Genomic DNA, 27239 nt, shown 5'->3' on the forward strand with positions numbered 1-27239 from the left:
CAATCCAAGTCTTCTAGCTAAAAGTTATTAAATCTTGTGCCTTTTAACTGAATAGTCTACGCGCTAAAAGTTGACTTGGTCAGGAAATTACAATGTAATAAGTTTCGGTTTGCATGAGGCAGGTGAAACAGGTTAGCTTTTTTCTATTGATGGTTTCATGGAAATAGGGAAACCTTGCTTTTAGTAATTGACATACATGATGCTGAATTGTAGCCCACTTCAATTCATTCAATTGAGAGTGTAAAAATCAACAGGAAATAAATGATGTGATAATCACACTCTACCTTTTGTTTCATACAAGATAGAATTTTTACTCTAACCTAATTTAAGTGTATATATATATATATATATATATATATATATATATATATGTATATGTGTATGTGAATCTCCCTCTTAGAGACTTAAACCCCAGCCCTTTCTTCCAACACCCCACAAATATATATACTCGTGAAGTGATCACCACACCAAAAGTGCATAGCGGTATCACGCTCTACCTTGAGAATCACATGTAGCGCACAATTTTGTAGATATATTAGCCTATGGCAACTATCTACTTATATGACAAAGTGATAAATCATAAATCCTTCTCTCTCTTTTTTCTTTTTTACTTTCTTTTTACTAGGTGTCAGGTTTTAGATTGAGAACTTCCATAACAAAGCAAATAATGATCAAGTTTGTGATGTGTTGATCAATGATCAAGATCACAATGTGAAGATGCAACTCAAAAAAGATATTTTATCAGGATTTCAACAGCCTTAATTGACTAAACAACAAGTTTTGATTGACTTTCAATCTCTTCTCAATTGGTCAAAATGTGATTTTTGATAGCTATTTGGTTGTGAATTGATCAATCGAAAATCATGAAAACAAAATCTAACATGTTATAAATAAAGGCAGTTTTCTTAGTTTTCGTACCCTACTTTTATAACATCTAATAGGCTTCTTATTATAAACTCAACTTCACAATGTTTAGAGAGGTTGTAGCCATGCACCATACACAGACAACCCAAACCAAACCTAATTTGTTCAACCTGAAAGTTTGAAAATTCATTATTTGCTACAAAGTTGCTACCATAAGTTTATCAACCCAATACATAACACTAATAATTTAAACATTCAAAGGTCATTAGAGTCGGTCTGAAATTCTAGTAGTGAACATAGACAGGCTATTCTTGAAAGGGTTAATGTATAAAGAGTTCAAACATTCTGAAATTGTTATAGGTTGACAAGGTAGTGTAGTTTCTAGGGTAAATTAAGTTTAACTAGATCTTCTTAGTTGGGCTAGGTTACCCTCAAGAGTGCTTTTTCCTTTGGCGTTTTTTCATTTAGTTTTTCATTTTGTTACCAAATTTGAATTTTTATTGTCTCTTGAATTACTCTTTAGATTTGGTACTTGCTGTGGTTACGATTAAATTAACTTCTTCTTCTTTTTTCACTAAATACGATTAAATTAGCATAATTGTAATCACTAATTAAATGGGCATAATTGTTAATTAAATAGTTAATTAATTGACTAAAGTACACTTTTAGCCCTAAATGTTTGGCATTGTTTTCCATTTGGCTTTTTATGTTTTAAACTTTTCATGTTCGCCTTTCACGTTTGATTTCATTTTCATATCTCTGTCAACCACTCCTGGTATTAATCTCATCATTAAGTACCACATATGTGGCATCCATTAAGTCACGTTACTCGTATGATGATCGTATTACCAGATTATTAACTAAAATGAATGAGGGCAATATGAAAGCCAAATCAAACTATAAGAACCAAAATGAAAATAGTTACAAACTTTAAGAGAAAAAAAAAAAGTACTTTTATCTAATTAATGAGTTTAAATAAGATTTCATATTAGGCATTAATTCTAAAGAAAATAGGAAACTTGAAGGTAATAATAATAAATCCTTCCAATTTATGTTTGTCCTGAATTGACAGATACAGAAGAAAGACAAGATTAAAAAGTATGAAGTTAGCTGTCTTTGAAACCAAAAAAGGGTACTAATATCTCCTGAAGAAGTCCATAATATTGGGTCACGAGTCACGACTATATATGGATAAGAGAGGAATTCCATTAATCTGCAGATGGGAGTGGTAGTTTCTTCGAAAGTAAGAATAATAAAGTAAAAGCACCTTTTACCATCTTTGGAGAAGAAAAAAAAGACTAAAAGCACTTTTAATAGCAAGCAGCAGGCAATACGTCAAAGGTCTTTGCAGTGTCTAAATAATGTTCACTACACCTATTTCATGCTGGTCCAGTCAGTGTTCACATTACCAGATGATAGAAGGATACCAGCCATCACATTTTCCACGTGCGATGAATGAATATGGTTTAGGCCTACGCGTCCTCTAATTAACATGAAATTTGCATCTTGTTTTCCTATAACAAGATTTTCGTGTTAAAAATATTATCCAGTGTATATTCGGGAATTGTTGAAAAAGTTTATCTTTTAGTTTTTTGTCTCAATTTTTTTTTCTTTCAAATAATTTAGCTTAAAAAAAAAAAAAAAAAAAAAAAAAAAAAAAAAAAAAAAAAACAAGCCTCTAACTTTTTTTAACACGTTTAACATGGAAGTTACCAAAAAGTTTTTTTTTTTTTTTTAAATACTAAGCAAATATGCCATAGAAAATAAACAATTTCCAAACGGAGGGTCGTTGTATATACTCACATGAGATCCATCCCTATGTGAGGGGTTGTTGTATATTCTCATTACACCAAAAACTCATTGGTCTCACGTAGGGATGAAACCAAGATTTTTAGTTAGAGGATGTCGAAGTATAAGCAAAAAAAAAATTATTATGGAATTCCAAATAAACATTCATTTAGTATTAACAAACTATTAGCAAAAACGAAGACTCTAAATCATTTTTTCGTAATACATTACAATGCAATCATTTACTTAAAAAGAAAAAGACACAAAATACCATTATTTCTTACTATAGTAGAGCATTCGCATTAGTTCGTGCAAAAATTATTGTCTAATTTAACATAAAAATCTATTTTTTTCTATTTTACATACTCACTTTTCAAAATACCTCACATCAAATTATTTATTTTACAGTTACACTACATTAATACTATTTTCTTATCAATTTTTTATTAATATCCCAAATCATATCTCTCTCCTCCTCAACCAAAAACCACTACCTCCAATCAAAAGAACTACTAAAATATTCATTTGCATAGCTGCAATAACTATGTAAATTTACACAGTTACTATAAAACAAATATATTTTTACACAATAATAAATAGACTAATGTGGGTGTATTTTGTGGTTAATTGGGCAAATTTAGAATCTTATGCTATTTTACTATTGATGTTAATGCTCTTACAATCAAATCAGTGTAAAATTAGAGGTGAGGGGGGCCAGAATTTTTGGAAGAGAGGACCTAAGGGTGGCAAAATTGGACACGACCTATGAACTCGACACAATACGACACAAAATTAGCAAGTTATGGGTTGAGGCATGATGGGTTCGTATCATATTCGAGTTGACACGACTGGCCCATTTAATAAACGAGTTAGATTGGTGTTCCACCCATGGAATTCGTTTGACCTATCTAACCCATTTAATTAAATGACATTTTACCAATATACCCTTCAAACCCTAGGTATATAAACTTATTAGTTGTATGGTTTATTTTCTTTGACATATTTTGATTAATTATTTGTGATATTGAGATATGCTTTAGTTTTGAATGATTATTTATGAGGCAATTACTCATTAGTTTTGAATTTTATATTTTTTTTAAAAATTCATAATTTTTTTTTCATTTTCATAAATTCTGATAAACATGTCAACATGACTAAACCCGTTTAATAAATGTGTCGTTTTAGGGTTGAGAAATATTGACTCATTTAATAAACATATTAGGTTAGTGTTGACCTATATAGTCAGATACTCATGAGTTGACACAACACGAACTCGCCACGCAAACACAAATTGTCACCCTTAAAAGGACCCAAATATATAAAAGTAGAGACAAACCTACCCTTTTTTTTTCTTAAGGTCATGGGGGGCTCCCACCTGGCTTCATCCTTGATCCCATGGTATATTTCACAGAAGAAATATCCCACAAGTTGACCATAGTGTGCATGTTGTCAATTGGTATGACATGTGTAAGAAAGACTTAACACAGTTTCATGAATTGTAATCATCAAATGTTGAAGTATATTGACATTGTTTTGCTAAATGTCTAATATGTTGATATACTAATATTTATGTAGCTAGGCCAAAAGCCTTGTAATTCAATTGATACATTTTAATTCTTTAAACAAATATATCTAAAATTCAAATCTCCCCCACCCCTTCCTCCCCCCCTCCCCCTAGCCCTTGGTCCCTCCCCTAAGGCCCCAATTATCGATGTATTGAGAGAGAGAGAGAGAGCATTCATAATTGGTTCTCTAAAATAGGACAACAACCCAATATGGAAGATAAACCCAATAAAAACATCCACATTTGCTTCTGTAAACATTAGCCAAAATACCTTTTAGCTATAGTGCCCTTGTTTATTTGATAAGAAAACATAAGAAAAATAAAGAAAGAAAGAGAGGAGGATAATAATAATAATAATAATAATAATAATAATAATAATAATAATAATAATAAAGATTTAAATAAATTGAATAGAGAATAGAGAATCAGATGCGTATATTTTAAAAAGTAATTAGTTAAAATAGGAAAATGTCTAAATGAAAAAAAAAAAAAAAAAAAAAAAACCCTGGATTTCAATTCTTCCACACGAAAAAAAAATGCTATTTTAATACACCAAAAAGTCACTTTATCTATTTTAGAATGGCATTTAACAATACAACCTACATATCCCATCTTCGATTTTATCATTACAATGCATTAAAATATACTAAAAAAAAACTCATTGGTATTAAAAAAAAATATATACAAAACCTAGCCACCACCCACAGCCTACCACCACCATTCACAACCAACCAACCACCACCCCCACAACCCACCAGTACCACAAAAAAAGCTAACCCATCACCACCGACCACCACTAAAATCAACCAAACTGTTGAAAAAATACATGTTTGTATCTCATACAAAACATACGCAGCGAAAAATTAACGAATCTACTTCATTCGCAATTGATAACATGCACTATGTAAATTTCAGAATTCAAGAACAAGAGAACGTACCTTAATGCGGTAAAATTTAAAAAAACAAAAGACTAGAAGCACTTGGGAATACTTTTAATTTTCACTCCAATTCCACTAACGTCCAAGAAGTGTGGTCTCTTAATCGGTTCAAGGGAGAATAAGAAAGAGTGGTTTACACTCACACATATGCGCCATTTCATAATAACGTTATCAACTTCTTAAAATTCTGTATGTTTCTTCCTTTGTATCTAACTAATTATCTAATTGGGCTGGTCTTTTGGGCCTTTCCAATTGGGCTTAAATGTGTGGCTTGGAGTGGAACCAAAAAGGGACCAATAAGACACTAGCTCCAATAGGCTTTGGGATTTTCTGTCAACTCTTAACAAGTCCAAAGTTATCATTAACTATATTTAATACCACTATATAAATATAGTTGCACTCTAGGTCTTATTTATAAATTATATCCCAAGACTTTATTGTACATGCAACCCCTTCATAAAATATTCGTAATAATACAAAGTTATGAATATAGACTGCCACTTTGAAGATTACAACATCTAATTCCTTAAGTATTCGATTTAATCCTTTAAGTTATTCATCATATATTTATGAAATCCAATTCCATAAATATATACTTTAGTAACTCCTTACTAAAGGTGAGGCCTAACACTCTAAATAACCAAACTCATTAAACTTATTTCAATGGAATATTTTATATCTCTAGAGAATATTTTATATCTCTGTTAAGAGACTATGAATTTCATCTTGAGAATATATATTCCATCTTCGTTAAAATTTGCATAACTTCAATACTTGGACTTAAACTCTTTTTTCTTTAAGTATTAAGCATATCCTAGATCTACCCAATTTCAAGTAAAGTGCATTTTATCAAAGGATTAGTCAATTCTAAATGACATATGTTCCTAACATGATTCACATATGTCCTTACAATCTCCCTCTTTGGCAATCCGTGGCAAAACCGCAACAAACAAATGAACATATGAGAGAAGTCATAAATCACTTAACTCATACTCACTTGTTGAATACAATAAAATCTATCCTAATACAAACTCTTGAAAAACTTTACAAGAAGAGAGTTCATGGCAAGAATACTTTGACAACCTGTATTTCTGAAACACTTTAAACAAAACTCATCACGGCATCTTAATGTGAAATAGTAATAAAAGATTGCATACAACTAATAAGAAGCATGTGCATAAAGAGAGAAAAAAAAAAAACAACACAGGAAGAGATAGGTGAAAGAAAGTAATAACAACCTCAGTATATATATATATACATACATATCAAACTGAATACAAGATTTGCTGTCACAATGTAATAACAATGTATCTATAAAGATAGAAAAAAAAAATACATAAGTTCTCATTACATCCTTCAACAAGTATAGATATTCCCCTAACAAAAATCTCCTATACTAACTCTCCCCCTAAGTACATGACTACTCTCATAGTCAAAACTACTCCCCCTTTTTGTCACAAATAACAAAGGGCAAGTAACTCAAGTAGTCATCGCATCATCACTGGAGCACCATTATCCTTATCGTCATCGTCATTAGAACCACCATCATCGTCCTTATCCTCAGAATTCTCTGGAAAAGGAGTGGGAGACTCGACAAAGCCACCAATTCGAGTTTTTCGTCATGCAATACAACCGACACGGGTGTTCACCTAACACAACTCATCGCTGAGAGTGTCAAGGCGAGCATTCATGCGCTGAAACTGCGCCATAATCGTCTCGAGGGTCACACCATCCATGGAAGAAGAAGGAGCGGATGTGGATGGAGCTGAAGAAGCTAGAGAAGTCGTCGTCTCTGTCCGTGGCCGCTTTGATCGAAGCTGGGCCTCACTCCGCCTAACAGTCGCCTCATCAATGGCATACATGACAAAAAAAGGATTCGACACGGGAAAGGAGACAGAAAAGTGGTGAAGGATCCTCGCGATAGCTAAAGGAAAGATAAGCTTATCACGGGTCATCGTACCCCTATATACATCTATGAGGGAGAGAATAAAGTGAAAAAGGAAGTTTATAGTGAGGTTCTCTAAGAGAGATAACAAAAATCGAGCACGAGGCTCTATGATAGAGTTATAGTGAGACAAAGGATGGAAAACGAATTTCATCACCATGTTAAGAAACCTTGGACCTTTAGCAAAGGCCAAGCAAGGGGTGTTCTGACGACCACCCCAAGAAGAAGGAGTCTCACAAAACAGAGACATAAACTCATCTATATATACATACACACACACACACACAATCTTAAGACGATCACAACCGAGGTAATCAAGATGCTCTACCCTCGGGACGTGGAGCACCTCGGATACAAGATCCGGAGTGACCACAATGTGTGTACCTCGAACGCGAGTGATAAAGTGAGGTACTTAATAATCGAATCTGTGCATATTGGAGTAGAACTCCTGTATGATCATGGAGGGACAAGTGACCGAGATGTCATAGATTGACTCCCAACCCCTACTGTAGATACCAGTCAGAAGGTCAGTATCGAAAAAATCCGATCAGATGACTTGGCGTTCTGAATGAATGCCTCATAGAAAAAAGTTCTCCCAGAAGTCCTTACGGGCTTTCTCATCACATAACCAAAGATGAGAAGGGGTAGAATCATAAAAAGATGCCCCAAAATGAAAAGGATTTCAAGATGGAGTGGACTTACGTTTAGGTGTCATGCTGCAGAGAGAGAGAGAGAAGCAGAAAAGCACCAAACAGTTTAATATAAATATGATAGAATATGGAAGGTACGTATGCATGAAAAATGCATGAGCATGTGACATGCAACAATAAAAGCATTATAGGCTCAGCCCAATCCAAACCTACTAGCACACAAGCTTGCAACAAGGTAAACACACATCTAAAACACATGAGCCATTGTTAAAATGCAATTTGATGTAATGCATGATGATTTTAAACTCATTTAAACAAAAACCCATCCCAAAAATTTGGCAAAAACCTCATCAATCTTTAAGAACCCCAAAAAGTTTCAAAAACCCCAAAGTTAGGTCAAAATGCATGAAATGTATGATTAAGAGATGAAAAAGTGATCATACCAGTGAAAAATGCAAGGAATAGACCCAAGATTTAGTGGGGAAGATGAAGAGGTTGAGTGAGAAGTGTTTGGGAAAGGGAGAGACACTTTTTTGTCGAGATAGATCAGGGAGAAATGAGAGAAAATCGTGCTGACCCTATTTATAGACATACATGCAGCTCGATGGATCAAGAGATGTCAAGAGGTGTCAAGAATTAAAATGGCTAGAATGAGCTATCGAAAAGTTATCGAAGAGCTATCGAAAGGTGTCCACAGCAAATAGACCACGATGGATCGAGAAGCTATCGAGGAGACAAAAACTTTCTCGATGGATCGAGAAGCTGTCGAAAAGCTATCAAGAAAAATTCTCAAAAACTTTGATGGATCGAAATTACAATAACAGCTATCGAGAAAGGAAGCTCAAGAGGCTCGATAGATAACCTAGCTGTTAAGAGGTATCGAGAAGCTGTCGAGATTGTTTAAAACAGTTTTTCAAAGAAGAAAAAAACACAAACATGAGTGCAATCAAACATGCTACTCTACCAAGGATCCAAACAACAATTGAAGCTCTCAAAACATCTCTCAACAAGAAAAATGTCAAGCATATAGATCCAAAACACACACATACACTAAACAACTGTAACCAATTTTATATTTCAAAAACAAATCAAGACAGTTTAGTGGGCATACGTTAACACATGTGTTCCTTGTGATGGTCAAATCACATTGTATCTGCACATGTATCAAAAGTAACAAAGAATATTGTGTGTTATGTGTGAAAAACATCGCAAAATTGCATAAGTGTCTACATGTTATGACGATTTGAGATATGAGCAAATCAATTTAACTCACACACGATCATAACTGCTTGATGGAGACTATCACCTTCGATGTACATCCTATAACTCCCACATCTCCTAGAAGATACGCTTGCAATCATATATAAAGCATATTGATTCCTTTTTGCTTTATTTTTCTTTGCATGTTTTCTTTTAAGCATATCATGCATGGGCATATAAAAGAGAGAAAAGAAATACCCAATGATATTAAGCTATTGATATTGCAATTTTACTATGCCAAAGTATACAGATGTCATTCCATGATTGGCGGGCAACAGTGGTGAAATGGTTATATATACATTTCTCTTAGGATTTTCTAGTCCTACCCTTCAAAAAGAGTGATATGAGTGTTAAGTACAAAAGATTACCTAATTTTACTCATCACAAACACGAGCTACAAAGCTCACTTCCTTAGTTGTGCATAGAAATGCTCATCTAAGCTACAAAAGATACAAAATTTAGAAAATTTTGTTTCAATGACCATTTAAGGTACATAAGTACCAATGTACACAAACACATATTGTTTTTGTATTTTTGTGATTTTTCAATTTTATTTTTTTATTTTTATGAAAAACAAAATAAAGCAAAACTAAAAACAACAAACAAAAACATGTTAAATAACGTATAGCATAAAATTAGACTGACTCAAAAAAAGAAAGCAAAAACACATAGGTAACGCAAGGAAAAATAGAGGGGGAGAAAGAAAAGTGACTAAATCACTAAGAGCTTTTTTCCTTCCACACCTTAGAAGAACTTTTCTGTTTAGCAAACCCTTGAACCGATAGAGAGTGGAAAGAATTGCAACTATTCAAGTTCGAAATGAACATGAGGGCTTTGAGTAGATCTCCAAAAGGAGCAAGAGAGGATGGAAACTAATTTTGGTTTCCCGATGAGATGTTGCTTCTTCTGTTTAGACTTTTGAGTATTACCCTTCTTAGCTCTGGGGTTTTTAGTTTCTTTCTTAACAAGCTTAGAGGGTGCTCCTAAAATATATTTACCCTTATCTATGCTCTCACTAGCTAAAACAGTTTTGTCATCAGTATTCTCAGATTCAACATTATTAGCAGAAGAAACAAAAACAGTAGTACTAGAGGAAGAAATATTAGGAGAAGAGAAATCATGCCCTAAATTGGTTCGATTAAAAGTAGATTTCTGTAAACTAGGCATCTCATCAAGCTTTGCACTTGAAGTCCTCTCCAGTTGAGCTCTGACTTGGAACAGCTCCACTTCAAGCTTCTTAGTTTTCTCAGCCAAGAAATTATTCTCAAATCTCAATACTCCAATGGTTTGATTAGCTTCATCAAACTTTATGGATATTTCTTCTTGTTCAAGCTCCACATCACTGAGCTTCTTGGTAGCCAACCTATACAACTTCTCATACTTTTCCAAAACCTTGTATAATTTTGCATAGGCTGTGTGGATGTCATCTTGCTCATCCATCTTTTCAAACTTAGACTCCACCAAGTTCTCTTCTTCATCCACGTCTTCAACAATCCCCTCAATAGGATTGACAGTGGCAATGAAGGCATTCAGGATTCCATCATCCTCATTGTTCGATCCTCAGATTCGGTGTCACTCAATATAGCAGCAAGTGCCTTGCTTTTCCTAATAGTCTTGAGATACATAGGGCACTCTTATTTCATGTGTCCAAACCCTTGACACCCAAAATACTTAAGTCCTGAGGGAACAGCGTACTGACTGTCATCCCTTGCATCCTTTTTTCCTTTGTCTTGGCTCTTAAACTGAGAAGAACTAGATTGCCTACGGTCCTTGTCGAAGCTCTTCCCACTAGCATTTTACATTAACTTCTTGAATTGCCTTGTGATGTAGGACTTCATTTTAGAATCTTCATCGTCTGAAAACTCATCTGTGTCATTACTCTTGGCCTTTAGTGCCATGCTCTTACCCTTACTCAATTTCTCAATCCTTGTTAAACTCAAATCATAAGTTTGCAGATTTCCAACCAACTCTATCAAAGGAATTTTGTCGATGTCCTTTAATTCCTCAATTGCGGTGATCTTGGCATGAAATCTCTCAAGTAGAGATTTGAGTACCTTTCTCACAATCTTGGGTTTGGAAATGGTTTCTCCAAGATTAAAGGCTGAGTTCACTATGTCCTTGAGCTTGGCATAGAACTCATCAAATGACTCATACTCCTCCATTTTGATCTCTTTGAAGCTTGTAGTGAGCCTCTGAAAGTTTTGAGTCCTTGACAACTTTGGTTCTCTTATAGGTTGGCTAGAGCATAGTCCATGCTTCCTTGGCAGTTTCGGTAGAGGATATCTTCTTAAATACCTCTTTTGTGACCGCACTGAATAAAGCATTCAATGCCTTACTGTTGAAATTAGCCGCCTTGATCTTAGCATCATCCCAATCGGCTGACGCTTCCTTTGGCTTGGTCTAGCCTATCTCCACAACTTGCCACACATTTTCATCTAATGACTACAAGAAAGTTTTCATGCGTACTTTTCAGTATCCATAGTTTGTGACATCAAATAAAGGAGGTATGATAAGAGATTGTCTTCTATCCATGACAAACAGGGGTCAATGGATCACACAGCAAATATTAACCCTAATCAGAGTGTGCCTGCTCTGATACCACTTGATAGGCCAAGAATGTAATGACTCCTTGTGATAAATTTATTGATTAATTAGCCAAGTTAATTAATTAATCCAATTAACATGTAGAATGTGTGGTAGTACAAACAAATCACCAACTAAGTTAATATGCAGCGAAAAATAAATTTAACATGGTGATTTGTTTACGAATAGGAAAAAACCCCACTGAGTGATTTTAAGGTCACTACTCCCGAGAATCCACTATTATCATAATAAGCAGTTACAAGTAAAGGAATCTCAGTACCTTATACCAACCTACAGTTGAACCCTTCCCCTAATACACAATTTGACTTGTTCTGTAGTGACAATCTCTCATTTTCAATGCACGACTCCCAGTACGCGACCAACCAATAGATGCGTGAATCCCAGTACGCAACTTACTCATCAACTTGAGAAAGATGTTGGCTACAAAGTTCTTCAGTTCATCAACACGATAAAGATTACGAAACTCCTTGGTCACAAAACCCAACGGCATACAAACACAGTAGCTTCTTCAAGAGAAAGACGAAATAGGGCAAATTTTGTCACCAGTCACAATTTGTATGAACAAAACTTTGCTTCACACTTGCGCTACCTTTGACGGCCCTTAAAATAATCATTATATATAGGGTTGTGAGAAAAGAAAGCTTAAACATGTATACACGAATTGGAGTGAAATTAGATCTGAAAAACTGATTTTCATAAATCTCGATAGATAGGGTATCTATCGAGCAACTGTCTAGTATCAAGCTAAAGCAGCCTTTTAAATCTTGATAGATGATATTTGTCAAGCTAGCTGTCAAGTTTTAAAATCCAACACTTTTTCACTTGTTTCTTGGACAGATTTGCATGGCTTCAATACTTGGACTTGAACTCTTTTTCCTTGAAATATTAAACACATCATAGATCTACTCAATTAAAAGTAAAGTACGTTTTGCCAAAGGATTAGCCAATTCGAAATGACATATGTTCCTAACATGATTCACATATGTCCTAACATGATTCACATATGTCCTAACATATATTTCTCTTATGATAACCATAGCTTCTTAGCTTTCCTGTCACGTAGAATCTGCATACCAAAATTTGTCTTGCTGGACCCTAGTCTTTCATATCAAATGAATTGAACAAGTCCTTCTTTAAATTTCCAATCACACCTACATCTTGTCCTACTATTAACATATCATCTACATATAGCAGAAAAATAACAAATTTACCATTGGAAAATTTTCTAACATACACACAATGATCTGCATTTGTCCTTGTGTACCCACGACCCATCATAAATGAGTCAAACTTCTTGTATCACTGTCTTAGAGCTTGCTTCAAGCCATACAAACTCTTTTTTAACTTGCAAACCATGTGTTCTTTCCCTTTCACTTTAAATCCCTCTGGCTGATCCATGTAGATTTCTTTTTTCAAATCACCATGAAGAAAAGTTGTCTTCACATCAAGTTGCTCAAGCTCAAGATCCAAGCTAGCTACTAATCCTAGAACTACCCGAATGGAACTCATCTTAACTACTAGAGAGAATATCTCATCAAAGTCAATCCCTTGTTTTTGACTGAAACCCTTGACCACCAATTGAGCTTTATACTTCACTAACTTGTCACTATCTTTCTTTAGCTTGAACACCCATTTACTTTTCATGCCTATAGGAAGTTCCACCAAATCATAAGTCTTATTCTTGTTTAAAGAATTCATCTCTTCATACATAACTTTCAACCAGCTTTGCTTATCCTTATGAGACTGTACTTCTTGAAAACGTTCTAGCTCCCCCTCTTCAGTAATCATAGTATACTCAGAAGTGGGGTATCTAGTCAATGGACAACGCTTTCTAGTAGACCTTCTCACCTAAGGTTCTACCATCTCTAGTGGAGGAGACTGCTCCCCCTGCTCAACACCATCTATATCTGTCACATCATCACCATCAACACCTGCTGGCTCATCAGCATCAAATTCAGTTGGTTCATCACTGTAATTCTCATCTTCTACTTCTTCCTTATTTGTGGCATTACCTAAGGAAGAAGAGGTAGGTGTCAAATCAAGAACACCTTCAACTGTAGCTTTAGGCTTCTTAGTTTTCTCAAAGTCTACCAAGTTTTCATTTTCATGAAAAACCACATCTCGACTTCTGATTATCTTCTTTTCTCTAGGATCCCATAAGTTGTAGCCAAATTCTGCATCTCAATATCCAAAAAATATACAAGGAGTAAATTTGCTATCAAGTTTCGATCTTTGTTCCTTAGGCACATAAACAAATGCCTTGCACCTGAATATCTTCAAGTGAGAGTAAGAAACATCTTTTCCTGTCCATACTCTTTCTAGAATATCAAAATCCAAAGAAACTGATGGAGATTTATTAATTAAGGAGCATGCAGTCACAACAACTTCACCCCAAAATGACTTAAGCAGATTAGTCATTCTCAACATACATCTTATCTTCTCAACAATAGTTCGGTTCATTCTTTCTGCCACATCATTTTGCTGTGGGGTACCAGAAACTGTCTTCTCATGTCTAATGCCTTTCTCGGAGCAATAACTCTTGAATTCATTAGATGTGTATTCACCTCCGTTATCACTATGGAGACATTTCAAAGGCTTCCCTTTTTCTCTTTCCACCATGGCATAGAATTTCTTGAAGTGCTCAAATACCTGGTCTTTTGTTTTCAAAACATAAACCCACTCCTTTCGTGAAGCATCATCAATAAATGTAACCAAATATTTATTGCCACCTAAAGTCTTAACATCAATGGGACCACATACATCAGAATAAACAAGATCTAATACATTGGGTTTTCTAGTGACGTACCTTTGGCAAACGGAATGAGAGACTTCTTTGCCAAAATCTACAACCATTGTTCACTCATGTGAGTCAACCACCTATGCCACAAGTTAGGCAAAGAATTCTCCTAAGTTGCACTAATAACATCCCTGCACAACTTTACTTGTGTCTTGTAAAGTGTACAACAAATCTTCCCTCTAGCAAACAACAATAATCCTTTGCTAAGCCCCCATTTCCATCACGGAAATAATTTCCATAACCTTCTTTATCAAGAACATGAGTGGAAATCAAATTCAGACGAATATCCGAAACATGTCTCACATCCTTCAAAACATGGTGTATCCAGTGTTAGCCCTAACACAAATATCACTAATTCCCACAATGTCCACCTAACTATCATTGCCCATTTTCACTCTCTCAAAGTTTCTCGCTTTGTATGAAGTGAATAACTCCTTTCTTGGAATGACATGGTAGGAAGCAGTTGAACCAATCACCCATTCAACATAAGGATTTGAAATTGTACAACAATCATCTTGTCCTATGGCGAGGACCTCATCTTCCAACACTATAATAGCAGCGGTATTTTCATCATCCACCTTTTTCTAATTTTCATACTCTTTCTATTTGTTCTTCCAAGCCTTGTAGTTCCTTTTTATGTGACCTTCTTTATCATAGTAAAAACACTTGAATTTTCTTTTCGACTCTGACCGACTTCTGAATTTACCTCGCCCCTTAAAACTTCTACTCTTACTCCTCCCCTTGTTCTTTGTGGCAAGAGCTTGTGCAATATCCTTGCCCATATCCTTTCTTCTAGTTTCTCCATTAAGTAAACTATTTTTAACCATGGCAAGTTGTAACACACCATTCGGAGCAGAATTACTAAGTAACACTACCAAAGTCTCCCAACTGTCATGTAAGGAACTCAAAAGTAATAAAGCTTGCAACTCATCATCTATTACTAGCTTCATTGTAACCATCTGATTAACCAAGTCTTAGAACTCACTAAGGTGCTCAGCAATGGACTTACCCTTCTTAAGTTTCAAATTCACAAGCTTTCAAGCAATAAAAGCTTTATTTTGAGCTGTCTTTCTTTCATAAAGACTCCTTAATTTTTCCCAAAGAGCCTCTGCATTTGTTTCCTGAGACATATGGTAAAAAACACTGACATCAATGCATTGTCTAATACGCCCGATAGTTTTTCTATTTAATTTCTCTCAGTCTGTATCTGACATATCACTAGGCTTGGCACTATCACCCTCAATAGGGTCATGTAAATCCTTGCAATAAAGGACATCCATCATCATCGGCTTCCATATCAAATAATTCGATGCCGAGAGTTTAACTATAGTATTCATACCCATATTCTCCATTTAATCAAACACAAGACAACCAAACCCAAGCAACCAAAAGCTCTAATACCACTTGTTGGGAAAAAATCTTAATCCCCTCAATGCCTATGTGTGAATTAAAATATATAACTACCAAGCAATAGCAATATTATAGAAAAAAAAAAATTTCCAACAAGCACCACATAAACACATCCACAAAAGAACACCAAATCTTACGTGAAAATCCCTCCAGTGTAGAGGGAAAAACCATGGGACAGCTTCGTAAAATATCCACTATGAAATAGAGATTATAACTATCAAGTTTGTGTTAAACTTGAGTCCACAATAAATTGGATATACAATAAATAAATCTTAAAGAGTAAATACAATCTCAACACAAAGCCAATAGCAAAATATTTCTTGGAATACTCTAACTCTCCATGGTTATAGCACTAAAAAATTTCATCAAAACTCCACCAATTTATCTTCCTTGTGTGTAACTTGAGTAAAAAAAATGTCTCATTTTTCTTTTTCATTCTCTCGCACTCCCACTATGTTTCTCTCTATCTCTTCAGCACCTCCTAAAGCCCTCACTTGTGTTTTTCTTGCAATGGCCGAATGGCTCTCTTGCTTCAGCTCTTCACTCAAGGCCGAGTGGCCTTTGCTTCTTTCTTTTCTTTTTCTTCAGCGTGTCCACACACTTAAGTCATGTCTCATTAATTCTCAAAAAAAAAAAAAAAAAAAAAAAAAGCCATGTCTCATAATGAGACATGGCTTCCTTGAAGACTTTTGGAGGGAAGCTCATAAATGAGCTTTGACAAGGCATGTGGGCTGGACCCACACGGTGCTTTGCACCCAACAAGCAGAAGGCGCAATACAAAATAGGGTTTTTCGATTATTGAAAATTATGTTTCTTTGCTTTAGATGGAATATTAGATAATTCATAATACAATTATACTGCCTACTGCGTGAAATTCGACCAGTCTCTCCCACTAGAACATTTCCCAAATGGATTCGTATGACAGCATTTGAGATGATCAACAATGCTGACATGGCATGTATGCCTATTCTTTATAAGTACACTAATGGTACATGTGAATATATAGGATATAGCATTATATTGAATCTCTTCCTCCATAGCAGTGAACAGTACAGCTCAAATGTAACCCTGACTGTACCTCTTGATGCAAAATTGCAAATAATGCAATTCTAGCTAGGCTTCAAAATAATAGGAATAAATAAATGAAGGCAGTTGGTCTGAGTTTGAAACAATTAGAAATCAGAGAAGTACAATTACTACAAAGGAGGTTCAAATAGTTAACAATCAGGCTTACATTGGATACAATGTTATCAGGGACAATACAAAAGTAACAGTTTGATAAACAAGAAATACGCCTTCCTTGTTCCTATGAGAACCATAGTATGAATATTAGAAACTTCGGCAACACTGATAAAGAGAAAACAAAAATCCTGAAAGTCTCCATGCTGTCCACCATTATCGGCCTTCTTCGATGGTAGCTGTTAATTCAATCGATCTTTCTGGTTTTGTATTAGAAGAAGAAGCAGTGCTAGAAAGGGATCTTCTTACAACATAGGCTGGTTGTTTCGGATATGGGAGAGTTGCAGTTTCACTACCAAGCAAGAAAACTACATTCGACATTGTGGGACGATCACATGGATCTTCTTGTACACATAAAAGCCCAACGTTCACACACCTCAAAAATTCCTCTGCATTACAAGTTTCACGTAATGTTTGGTCCATTAAATCTAAAGCCTTGCCTTCTTTCCATAATTTCCATGCCTAAGACAATTTGAAAATTGAAATTGGCATTAAATAGAGTGCAGGGAAAACAACTATATGTAATCGATGCAACATTTTTTTTTTTTGGTTTACTATTGCTACTTACATAACCTAAAAGACTCAAAGCATGTTCTGATTGGTGAAATCCTGTGTTCCTTTTTCCACTGATAACCTCAAGTACAACTACTCCAAAGCTGAAGGCATCAGACTTGACTGAGAAAAACCCATCCAATGCGTATTCTGGAGACATGTAGCCGCTGCATAACAAAAATTATTTAAATTTTCAGTGAATAAGGGAGCAGAGATGGAAGAACTGAAAACTGTAATACAAAGTCTAAAACAATGATCTGCATCAAACTTACTAAGTACCAACTACTCTGGTTGTTGTTGCCTCAGTTTGTTTGCCTCCAAATATCCTTGCCAAGCCGAAGTCTGAAATCTTGGGGTTCATCTCCTCGTCAAGTAGAACATTGCTTGTTTTCAAATCTCTATGAATGATCCTCAACCTAGAATCTTGGTGAAGATACAGCAGCCCTCGAGCGATTCCCAAAATGATGTCAAAGCGTATATTCCAGTTCAGTAACACACATAGAGTCCGATCTTGCATGCCATTTGCATTTCAGCACATGTTTTAGCAAACTACTTTAGATATGATATGCAAACTGCTTTAGATATGATATGCAGTACAAATATTTTAAACAGCAGGTTTAGAGTCTAACCAAATAAAAAGGAGTCTAAGCTTTTGTTTGGCATGTATTCATATAGTAACATTTTTTCATCTCCTTCAATGCAATAGCCCAAAAGTCTAACAAGATTCCGATGTTGAAGTTTAGCAATTAAAACAACCTCATTCTTAAATTCCTCCAAGCCTTGTCCAGAACCACTTGAGAGCCTCTTTATAGCAATTTCTTGTCCACCTAGAAAGGAACCCTGAGAAAAACTCCCATAAGCACCGTCCATTAATTAGAAACTAAGTTTTAAAATTAACTATAATGAATGTCAAAATGATAAATTACCTTGTAAACAGGCCCAAACCCCCCTTGTCCAAGCTTTTTTGTTTCTGAAAAGTAGTCTGTAGCAGCTAGTATGCTTTTTAAATCGAAAAATGGTACATCTATGCCTTTTTTATCCTCTTCTCTAAATTGGCCCGAATCCATCAAGTCTTTGACGCGTCGCTCACTGTCATACAGGCGAAATGCTGTGTTTTCCCGATTTCTTTCCCTATTAACTGATTCGAAAAGATTGATTATAATTTCAGTCTCTTGTTAATTGTATGGAAGAAACCAAATTATTTTCATTTTGACATGATAATAAATGGTTCTTTTCACACTGGTTACCTTGTCCTTCGGCCAGTTTTCTTCTTATCAAATAATATATGTAACAGCACGCAATAACCACCAAAGTTGCAATAATCGTCAAAGTTGCAATAATCATCAAGAAAATTGGACCAAATTGCTTCTTCTTGTAGGAAGATCCCTCAGGATTTGGGTGAGCAACTTCAAAAATGGAAGAGAACAATAAGTAATTAGATGACTAGCTACATTATATAGAAGGAAAATATTAGTACACACATTCTTACATACACACTTGAAATACACTGAAATCATGATTTAGAAATCGTGAGTCAAGATTTCAATACATTTCAAGTGTGTGTAAGAATGTTTGTCATGGGTGTTCATAATAAAGACCGCTAGTATGTATATAAATATAGCCATAGGAATGACAATGACCTGGCAGCTAGTGCTATTGCAGGTGCTAAATAAATATAAAAACAGGTTTAGTTTGTTTTTATGTCACGGGGGTAAATGTTCTATTGTTCTATGATTCTTTTATACGTATCCAAAACAAACAAACAAACAAAAAAGGTGGGAAGTACAAGATCAATATTTACAATCAAAACAAAAAAGGTGCAAGTTCTTGTTAGCTGGATCCTAAATGATGATGATGCCAAACGGGATCTTGGTAATCCAATGATTGTTGCACATTTCAAGGCAGTGGATCAAAATTTATGATTCATAGCATATATGAAAATCGATGGATAAAATACGCTGGCCATGAACTTCTGGCTGGCTTGACCTTTCGTTGTATCAGAGGATACATGAATGAACAACAATAAATAAACTTAAAACTCATTGGTCAAGAGATGATTCAATATAGGTCTGTGCTAATATATATCAGATTTTTCTTTTTTTGAAGAAAAAGGAAAAAGTGGGTGTCTAAAAGTCAAAATTTCTTTCTGGAATTAAACTGACACTATGTGCCAGAAGTCCCAGAACATCATAATAAGGCAAGGCATTGTGTTATCCTAAATTATAAGTTTCACTACTAAAACACAGCACTTGGCCAATCATGTTGCATATGGAAATGGACACTAAAGGTCATATACAGGGCATAAAATTCATAATTTTGCGGGGTTAGAAGAGGAGATTAGAAGGTAACCTTACTGCTAATTATTATTATTATTATTATTTAATTTTGTAAAGGCTGATATCCAAATTCACACCCTTGACCTATCATGTCACTTTTGGTGGTAGAAGGCATTTGCCATCACATCAAAGCCCGAACCGCATTGCAAAAAGATAAGCAATTAAAGATTGAAATTGATCAAATATATATAGATTCTATTATAAAAAACAAGAAGCGAAATTAAGTACCTGTATCAGAAGAACCCACACGGACATAGAGGTCTCTGGCCTCACTGCCTCCATCTTTGGACTCCTGAATATTGTTGAGCTCCTCTGACCAAATCCAGCATGTGGCTGTAGTTTCATATGAATAAGCCCTTGTATGGCTCACTGTTGCTTCAAATGAATAAGCCTGGCATTCACATCTGTCAAGGCATTCCTCTTTGCATTTATCTGCACTCTCTATGTCAGTTCTGTAGCCACCAGGAGCTTCCACTCCCATTATCTTCAACAAAATGAAGTGATCACGCTTGTCGCATATGGTGGACTTTCTACTGCACCCCTCTGAATAAAGTCCAGAATTCCAATTATTTAGCTCCTTGGGTTCAAACCCATCTAAACACTTGCACATACGAGTTTCCTCAATATTGCAGCTGCCAAAGTAACCACAAGCATTAAACAGGCTGCAATTATCTCTTGGTTCCATACAGGTCAAACTCCAAGAGGCAGAGGCTTTGTCATTATCCCTAGTAAAAAACTTTATATGACCATCAAGATCCATTACCAGTCTCATACCGTAATAATCAACCTGTCCATGGGTGTCAAAAGACATATTCTGATATGTCGGTCTTCTAGTACCTGATGTATAATTAGATAGCAAGGAGGATATAGCAGGGCAAATGAAATGAGAGTTATTACCATAAAGATTGTTATCAGAGTGAAAAAACTTTCCTGATAATCCACTTTTCCAATGAGGACTTGCTCTATTCTCGATAATGTACTGGTTTCTTCGATCTTGGTCTTGCAGGAAAGTGAAGTTACCTGGCGCAGGGTCAACTTGACTTTTCCATGAAGTTAAACTCATCTTTGCAGTCATCTTCATTCCAGGAAGAAATGTATCAGTTGGATTATCAAAGCTCTGCCAGAGAATTCTTTCTGAGCCAGCTTGACCTTCGATAAGAACTAAGTTCCCAGAATCCAAGAGCTTCACTGTCCTATTAAAAGAAATTGATCCGCCTCTATTAGCTGACCACAACGTATTATTATCCTCCTGTACCTGTAAGACACCATCTTCTGCAATAGTAAAAGCCCCAGTGGTTTTGGACACTGAATTGTCGCGGTTGGCAATCCATACTATCACCCTTGGACTTGATTTGTAATACCATATCCCTACGTATCTTCCACGCTTAGAGCTTCCATTAGGGGTAAAAAAACCAAGCTCAAATCTTTTTTGGGCTGATACAAGAGATTCTCCCCCGCTGTCACGAATTGGGTTGTCCAATGTTATGGTATCTCTAGCAGAGCAAATTGAGAAGGAAGTAAAAAACAAGATTGTGTATATGGTGCAGAGGGTATAAGCCATTTTTGTTTTGGATTTGCTTATTGTGGTTTCTTTAATGAGAGAATGTAGAAAGTTATTCGCTCTGTTAAGGACTTCTAGTTTCACTTCACTATGTGATGTACTGATGTTCACGGGGTCTTCTGCTAAAATCCAAGTCTTCGATTTTGTTTCCATCTCCCAAAATAGTCTACGCCCCTAGAAGTTGACTGGGTCAGTAAGTAACAATGTTAGGTTCAGTTTGCATGAGACAGGTGAAACTGGTTAGCTTGATTCTACGAACTGTTGTCATGGTAATGAGGAAACCTTGATTTTAATGATTGACATACACGATACTATTTATGCAACCCACTTCAATTTATCATTTGAAGGTGTAATATCAATAGGAGATAGATGATATGGTAATCACACTCCACTTGGGGAATCCCATGTAATGCAATTATTTACGTTCACAATAAATTTGACAATATTTTTTTATAATAATTGAGGTAGCAAACTTATATTAATTCTCATTCTCAATTAGGTATATCACTTACATTACTATTCTATTTACTACTAATAATCTACCACATCAGCAAGTGTCAAATTTTTGTGTCTATAGACTTTCTCAGGGCAATAATCTGCTTATTATATGACAACTGAAAATCATAAATATTTAATTTCATTTTTTATTTTTTCTACTTTGTTTTTACTAGGTATTAGGTTTTAGATTAACAAATTCCATAACAATGTAATAATCATCAAGTTTATAATGTGTTGAAAAATTTTTAAGATCAGAGTGTGAAGATACAACTCAAAGAAGACATTCTATTTGAATTTCAACTGTCTTAATTGATCAAATAGCTAGCTTTGACAGACTTTCAATTTCTTTTCAATTGATCAAAAGAGGATTTTTTATTTTTATTCTATTGTAATTCGATCAATCAAAAATTGTGAAAAACAAAATCTTGCATGTTTTAATTAAAAGCAACTTCCTTGGTTTTTGTACCCTACTTGCATAACATATGAAAGGCTTATTAGAAATTCAACTTCACAAGGTTTAGAGAGATTTTAGTTGTGCACCATACACAGATATAATCTAAACCTAATATATTCAATCTGTGAGTTCAAAAAATCAATATTCATATCAAGTTTAGGTTAATATTTAGCTATTTTAGAAGAGAGAATTTGAGTTTATATAACACACTCGACTTGGTTATGCATTTGAATGTGTCTGACAATTATTTGAATAATTAATTATTACAAATTCTATCTCTTAGGGCTTTAATCTCATTTAAATTTTGGTTTGCTATAAATTTTTTAATACATTTTCTTTGTTTTGGCTTTGAATCGTGTTTTTGTTGGGTTTTGAGTAGAAAAATTGTTTATTTTATTCATTTTCCTTGATTTATAAATTTTTTAAATAAGTAATATGTTTTTTGGATATAGGATGAGAATGTTTGGATTTTAAGAAAGTTTGTTTTGGAGAATAATTGTCAATTTCTAATGTACTTTGATGATGCACAAAATTTTGAAAGTAAATGTTGTTTACAAATGAATACTTCTCTACCTTATCTTTAGAGTTTTTGAGATTTTTTTTTTTCATCTTGATAATATAGAAATTGTTTTAAATATAATGTGAGTATACATGTATATATTAACTTTAAGAAAAAGATTAACTACTAATTAGGCATTAATCCTAAATCAAACAGGCAACTTGCATTAATCTTACAGTTTTTTTGCCTATTTTGTAGCCCATTGTGAATTCTGTACGCAGGATATAAAAAAACGTTGTTTTGATGATTAGAGTTTTGGTTGTTGTTGTTTTTAAAAGTGTGAAAAACTGTAACCGCACTTTGTATTTTTTTTCCATTGATAATAGTGAAATCCCTGCAACTCTGTGTACGTAGGTAAATTGTCAAACCACGTAAATATTATCTTGTACATGTGATTTTTTTTCTTTGGCGTGTGTTTTTTCTACACTTAGTTCAAAATAAAAAGAATAATAATAAACCCTCCCAATTTATGTTCGTCCTAAATTGAATGATACAGAACAAAACAAGATAATAAAAAAACAACAAATAATAATATCTCTTGAAGAAGTCCATATATATATATATATATATATTTGGGTGAGCCTATAGTTAAGAGGGGAATACCATTAATCTGCAGTTTCGGTGGTAGTAAAAAGCATTTTCTTTCTTTCTTTCTTTTATTTAGAATGGAAGTAAAAACTAAAACGCACTTCTTTTGTTTTTTACTTTTTGAGAAGACGAAGTAAAAGCACTTTTATAATAGCATGCAAGCAGCTGGCAAGACGCAACAGTCAAAGGTCATCCCGAGTCGTTGAAGTAATTTTTACGCCGGTCCAGTGGTCCTAGCTGCTACAGTCCTATTTCATCTCCTTCTGAGAAGGAGCATTTATATATCAAAAAAATGATTTTATTACAGATGAAAGAAAGTAGGATAGCAATAGCAGCCACTCACATTTTCCACATACCTACGTACGATGATGATGATGATGATGATTGATGAATATGGTTGAGGACTACGCGTCCTCTAATATTTTAATCTGAAATTTGCATGTTGTAATTCACTATTACAAGATTTTCCGGTGGAAATATTATCAGGTTTAAGAGGCATATACGTATATATTTATCTATGTGAACAGAGGAATTAATATCCCACAAGCAGACCACGGTGTGACATATATAAGAAGACTTGCACAATTTCATGAATTGTAATTTTCAAAAGCTGATGAAGTCATAATTGATGGATGTCGTACTAGATAAATAAATTAATTAATTAATTAATTAATTAAGGAAATTCACTATTGTTAATTGTTTTTTTTTAATACAAAATAGAATTTCTACTCTAACTTAATCTAAGTGTACAGATCTAAGTGTATATGTGTGTGAAGCTCCCTCCTAAAGACTTAAACCCCGGTTCTTGCTCCCCACACTCCACAAGCATTTATACTTGTAAAGTCATTACTGTATCAAGAGTGTGCGATGGTATTGTTAATTGTTAATAAAAACATCTACACTAGTTATCTATTCATTAGCCAAAATACCATTTAGCTACAATATATGTCTTCCCAAAAATCAAGAACTACCGTACTCATCCTCTTATTTTAATGATCCTACTATCCCTTTAGCTATTGAACGATTAGTTGGTTTGGTTGTGGGTTTGGGTTGATTTGTGGGTTTTATTTGGGTGAGCCTATGTTTATTGTTGAGAAAACAGAGGAAAACTATAAAAATAAAAATAAAAATAAAAAAGAGATATGGATAGAAATAATAATAAAAATGAATATTTAAATACACAATCAAATGTGTGTGTTTTGAAAAGTGGATAGTTAAAATAGGAAAATGCTTAAATGCAAAAACACCCTTTGAGGTTTGGGTTAGTTGTGAAAATATATTCCATATCAGCTAAATTGACTCCTATAATTAACTTTTGTTAGCTATTTTTTATTTTGTGGCCATCACCTAACCAGTGGTGCAAATTAGTTAGTGATTCTTCTTAATGTGGCCATGTGATCTTTAGGTGATTTTTTTCATCCATAAGAGCTAGGTGAAGTTAGTTCTAATGTACAATTTGGGGAGTATGAAAACCTCATAAAGTTATGAGGAAGAATTAAACCATAAGGATTGTTTTTTGCATTTGGTCATTACAAAAAGTAGGTAATTATCCTAAAATAGAAAATAAATTTTAGGAAAGCTAATGTGAATGCTCTTACTTATTACTTAGAGTTTAGATAATTCAATGTTGTATATATTACATCTTCTAAATTTAGAGTCTTTTTTTATCTTAATGTTAAAAAAAAAAAAATTGAATTTCATCCCTCATGTTATATAGATTATCCTATTAACCACATTAGCATTTTTTATTAATTCATCTATTGATTTTTTAATATTACTTTCTCCTTTTTGTTATCCTTTTATTTCCTTTTTCTTGATATCCATTACACTCTCTCTCCAAAGACAAATTGAATTAGCCCTTTATTCATTAGTTTGAATCTTATTTTAAAATGCTATTGATTAGTTTGTCGCTTATCAAATTGAGCCCTCCATGCTACCTTGAAATCGTCAATTGGGCGAACAATTTGGGAGGGAATTACAATTAGGGGACTTCTATACCATGCAGTTTTCGAGGAAAGCTTTCGCCAATGTCGATATGTCCGAGTGGTTAAGGAGACAGACTTGAAATCTGTTGGGCTTCGCCCGCGCAGGTTCGAACCCTGCTGTCGACGTTTTTTGTAAAAGCCTTATTTTTTTTTTTTGCGAAATGGCTAATGTAATCACAGATATAAAAGCTTCTCTCCTCCCTCTCTAGTCTTACTTTTTGAGATTTTGTTTTTACATGTACACAAAGCGCTTTGACCCATAATCCTGCAGTTTGGGTCCATCCCCATATCATTATCTTCTACTCCCCATTCTGAGTTTTCTAGTTCAAGTTAAGATGGGCTGGTTCCTTTGGGTTTTCTCGCTCTATCATGTTTATTATTCAGGCGACAAATAAAAGTGGACTACTTGCACCTTGGGCCTCAAAACCCTTCGCGTCGAGACCCATTTGTATCACCCTATACTTAGTGGTCATTAGAGCACTTGCAGCAATAGAGCTAAATAGCTATTTTAGCTCCACCAAAACACCAAAAAGAAGCATGCACAGTGGAGTTAAATCTTTTTTTTTTTTAGCTCATTGCTACAATGCACATCTATAGATAGATGTGCACTGTTCATGAGAGCTTAAAAAAAATTAATTTTTTATTTTGCGTTCACATTACTTTTTTATTGTGGTGTTTTTATTATAGCGAGATGTATTATTTTATTGTGGTAGATATATTATTTTATTGTGATGTTTATATTATTCTATTGTGTTGAAAGCTAAAATAGATCCACTGCTGCAGCATGTGTGTAGGTAAAATAGATAAAGTAACTTTTGGTGGAGCTAAATTGCTAAATCTTTAGCTCCACTGCTATGGATGCTCTTATATGCATCTGCCCTTTTTGTATTTCTTCGAGAGTTCGGGATACTAATCATATTATATCACTTAACCATTGGGCTACTATGGTATCTGTGGACCTCAAAAAACTTAGGCCTTCTCTGTTGGCTGAAGATATCTTATTCACGCTTAGACCCAAAAAAGTTTGAGCACAAGTAAGTTCCAGACTTTCAGGTTCAGCCTACCTATTTACATTTTTACTCCACACACACACACACACACACACACACACAAACCACAGAGCAAATTATAGGTAGCTCTTTTTTATATTTATAGATATAACAGTTTTATAACTAATGGCATGTACTCTATGATGATTTGTTTTTATCATCAAGTTAAGATACCAATTAATTTTTTGTATAGGTCAAGTTCAAACCTCGAATTTTTTATTCAACAACAAAAAATTTTACCAACTGAACTAACCAAAACACAATTAGGTAAATTATAGTTAGCTTAGACTCAAGTTCAAGGCCAAATGAGTTAAATTGTGAATACCATTTTCTTACACATTTAAAGTGGTACCAAATGAAGATCTTACCCATCAAATAACTCTTAAAAAATTTGACTTCACTCAATAAGTCCAACCCTCTAAAATGAACAAAATACCACCAAAACACCTCTTGAAAGCCACCTTAATTACCAAAATATCCAGCATTTAAAAACATATTATACACAATCTATGAAAAGTTTCCTTAAATGTCACCAATTCATTCATGCATCTCTTAAGGGTACATGTGCCACTCAAACAACATGTTGAACAACAGCAAT

At 34.4% G+C, this 27239-nt stretch overlaps 1 protein-coding gene and 1 non-coding gene across 5 annotated transcripts; one reads left to right on the plus strand and one right to left on the minus strand.

Moving 5' to 3' along the window:
- Positions 1-17034: 17034 nt before the first annotated feature.
- Positions 17035-21568, minus strand: LOC142641319 (G-type lectin S-receptor-like serine/threonine-protein kinase At4g03230). 4 transcript variants are annotated; one of them, XM_075815727.1, is made up of 7 exons: positions 20176-21568; positions 18859-19017; positions 18538-18749; positions 18241-18451; positions 17884-18121; positions 17628-17778; positions 17035-17521 (listed from the first exon to the last, which is right to left on the minus strand). In XM_075815727.1, exons 1-7 carry the CDS (start codon positions 21506-21508, stop codon positions 17216-17218), a joined length of 2610 nt encoding a protein of 869 aa, XP_075671842.1. In that variant the 5' UTR covers positions 21509-21568; the 3' UTR covers positions 17035-17215. The 4 variants fall into 4 exon arrangements, 2 of the variants coding, with proteins under 2 accessions (XP_075671842.1, XP_075671843.1); XR_012845377.1 differs by having other exon boundaries at positions 17323-17448; positions 17891-18121; positions 20176-21560; XM_075815728.1 differs by having other exon boundaries at positions 17323-17448; positions 20176-21560.
- Positions 21569-25636: 4068 nt separating this feature from the next.
- On the plus strand, positions 25637-25718 carry TRNAS-UGA (transfer RNA serine (anticodon UGA)). The gene has a single exon. It is a non-coding gene; the product is annotated as a tRNA-Ser (tRNA).
- The last annotated feature ends 1521 nt before the right edge of the window (positions 25719-27239 follow it).

Source organism: Castanea sativa, chromosome 6, assembly GCF_040712315.1.
Source record: "Castanea sativa cultivar Marrone di Chiusa Pesio chromosome 6, ASM4071231v1".
NCBI classification, from domain to species: Eukaryota; Viridiplantae; Streptophyta; class Magnoliopsida; order Fagales; family Fagaceae; genus Castanea; species Castanea sativa.

Bases quoted from the DNA above. Each gene is read 5' to 3' on its own strand.
- LOC142641319 (XM_075815727.1), bottom strand. From the start codon at position 21,508: ATGGCTTATACCCTCTGCACCATATACACAATCTTGTTTTTTACTTCC. The intron at 19,018-20,175 runs GTACTTAATTTC...CCATTTTTGAAG, and splicing joins TGTGGGTTCTTCTGATACAG to TTGCTCACCCAAATCCTGAG. The intron at 17,522-17,627 runs GTAAGTAGCAAT...AAATTGTCTTAG, and splicing joins CTTTGAGTCTTTTAGGTTAT to GCATGGAAATTATGGAAAGA.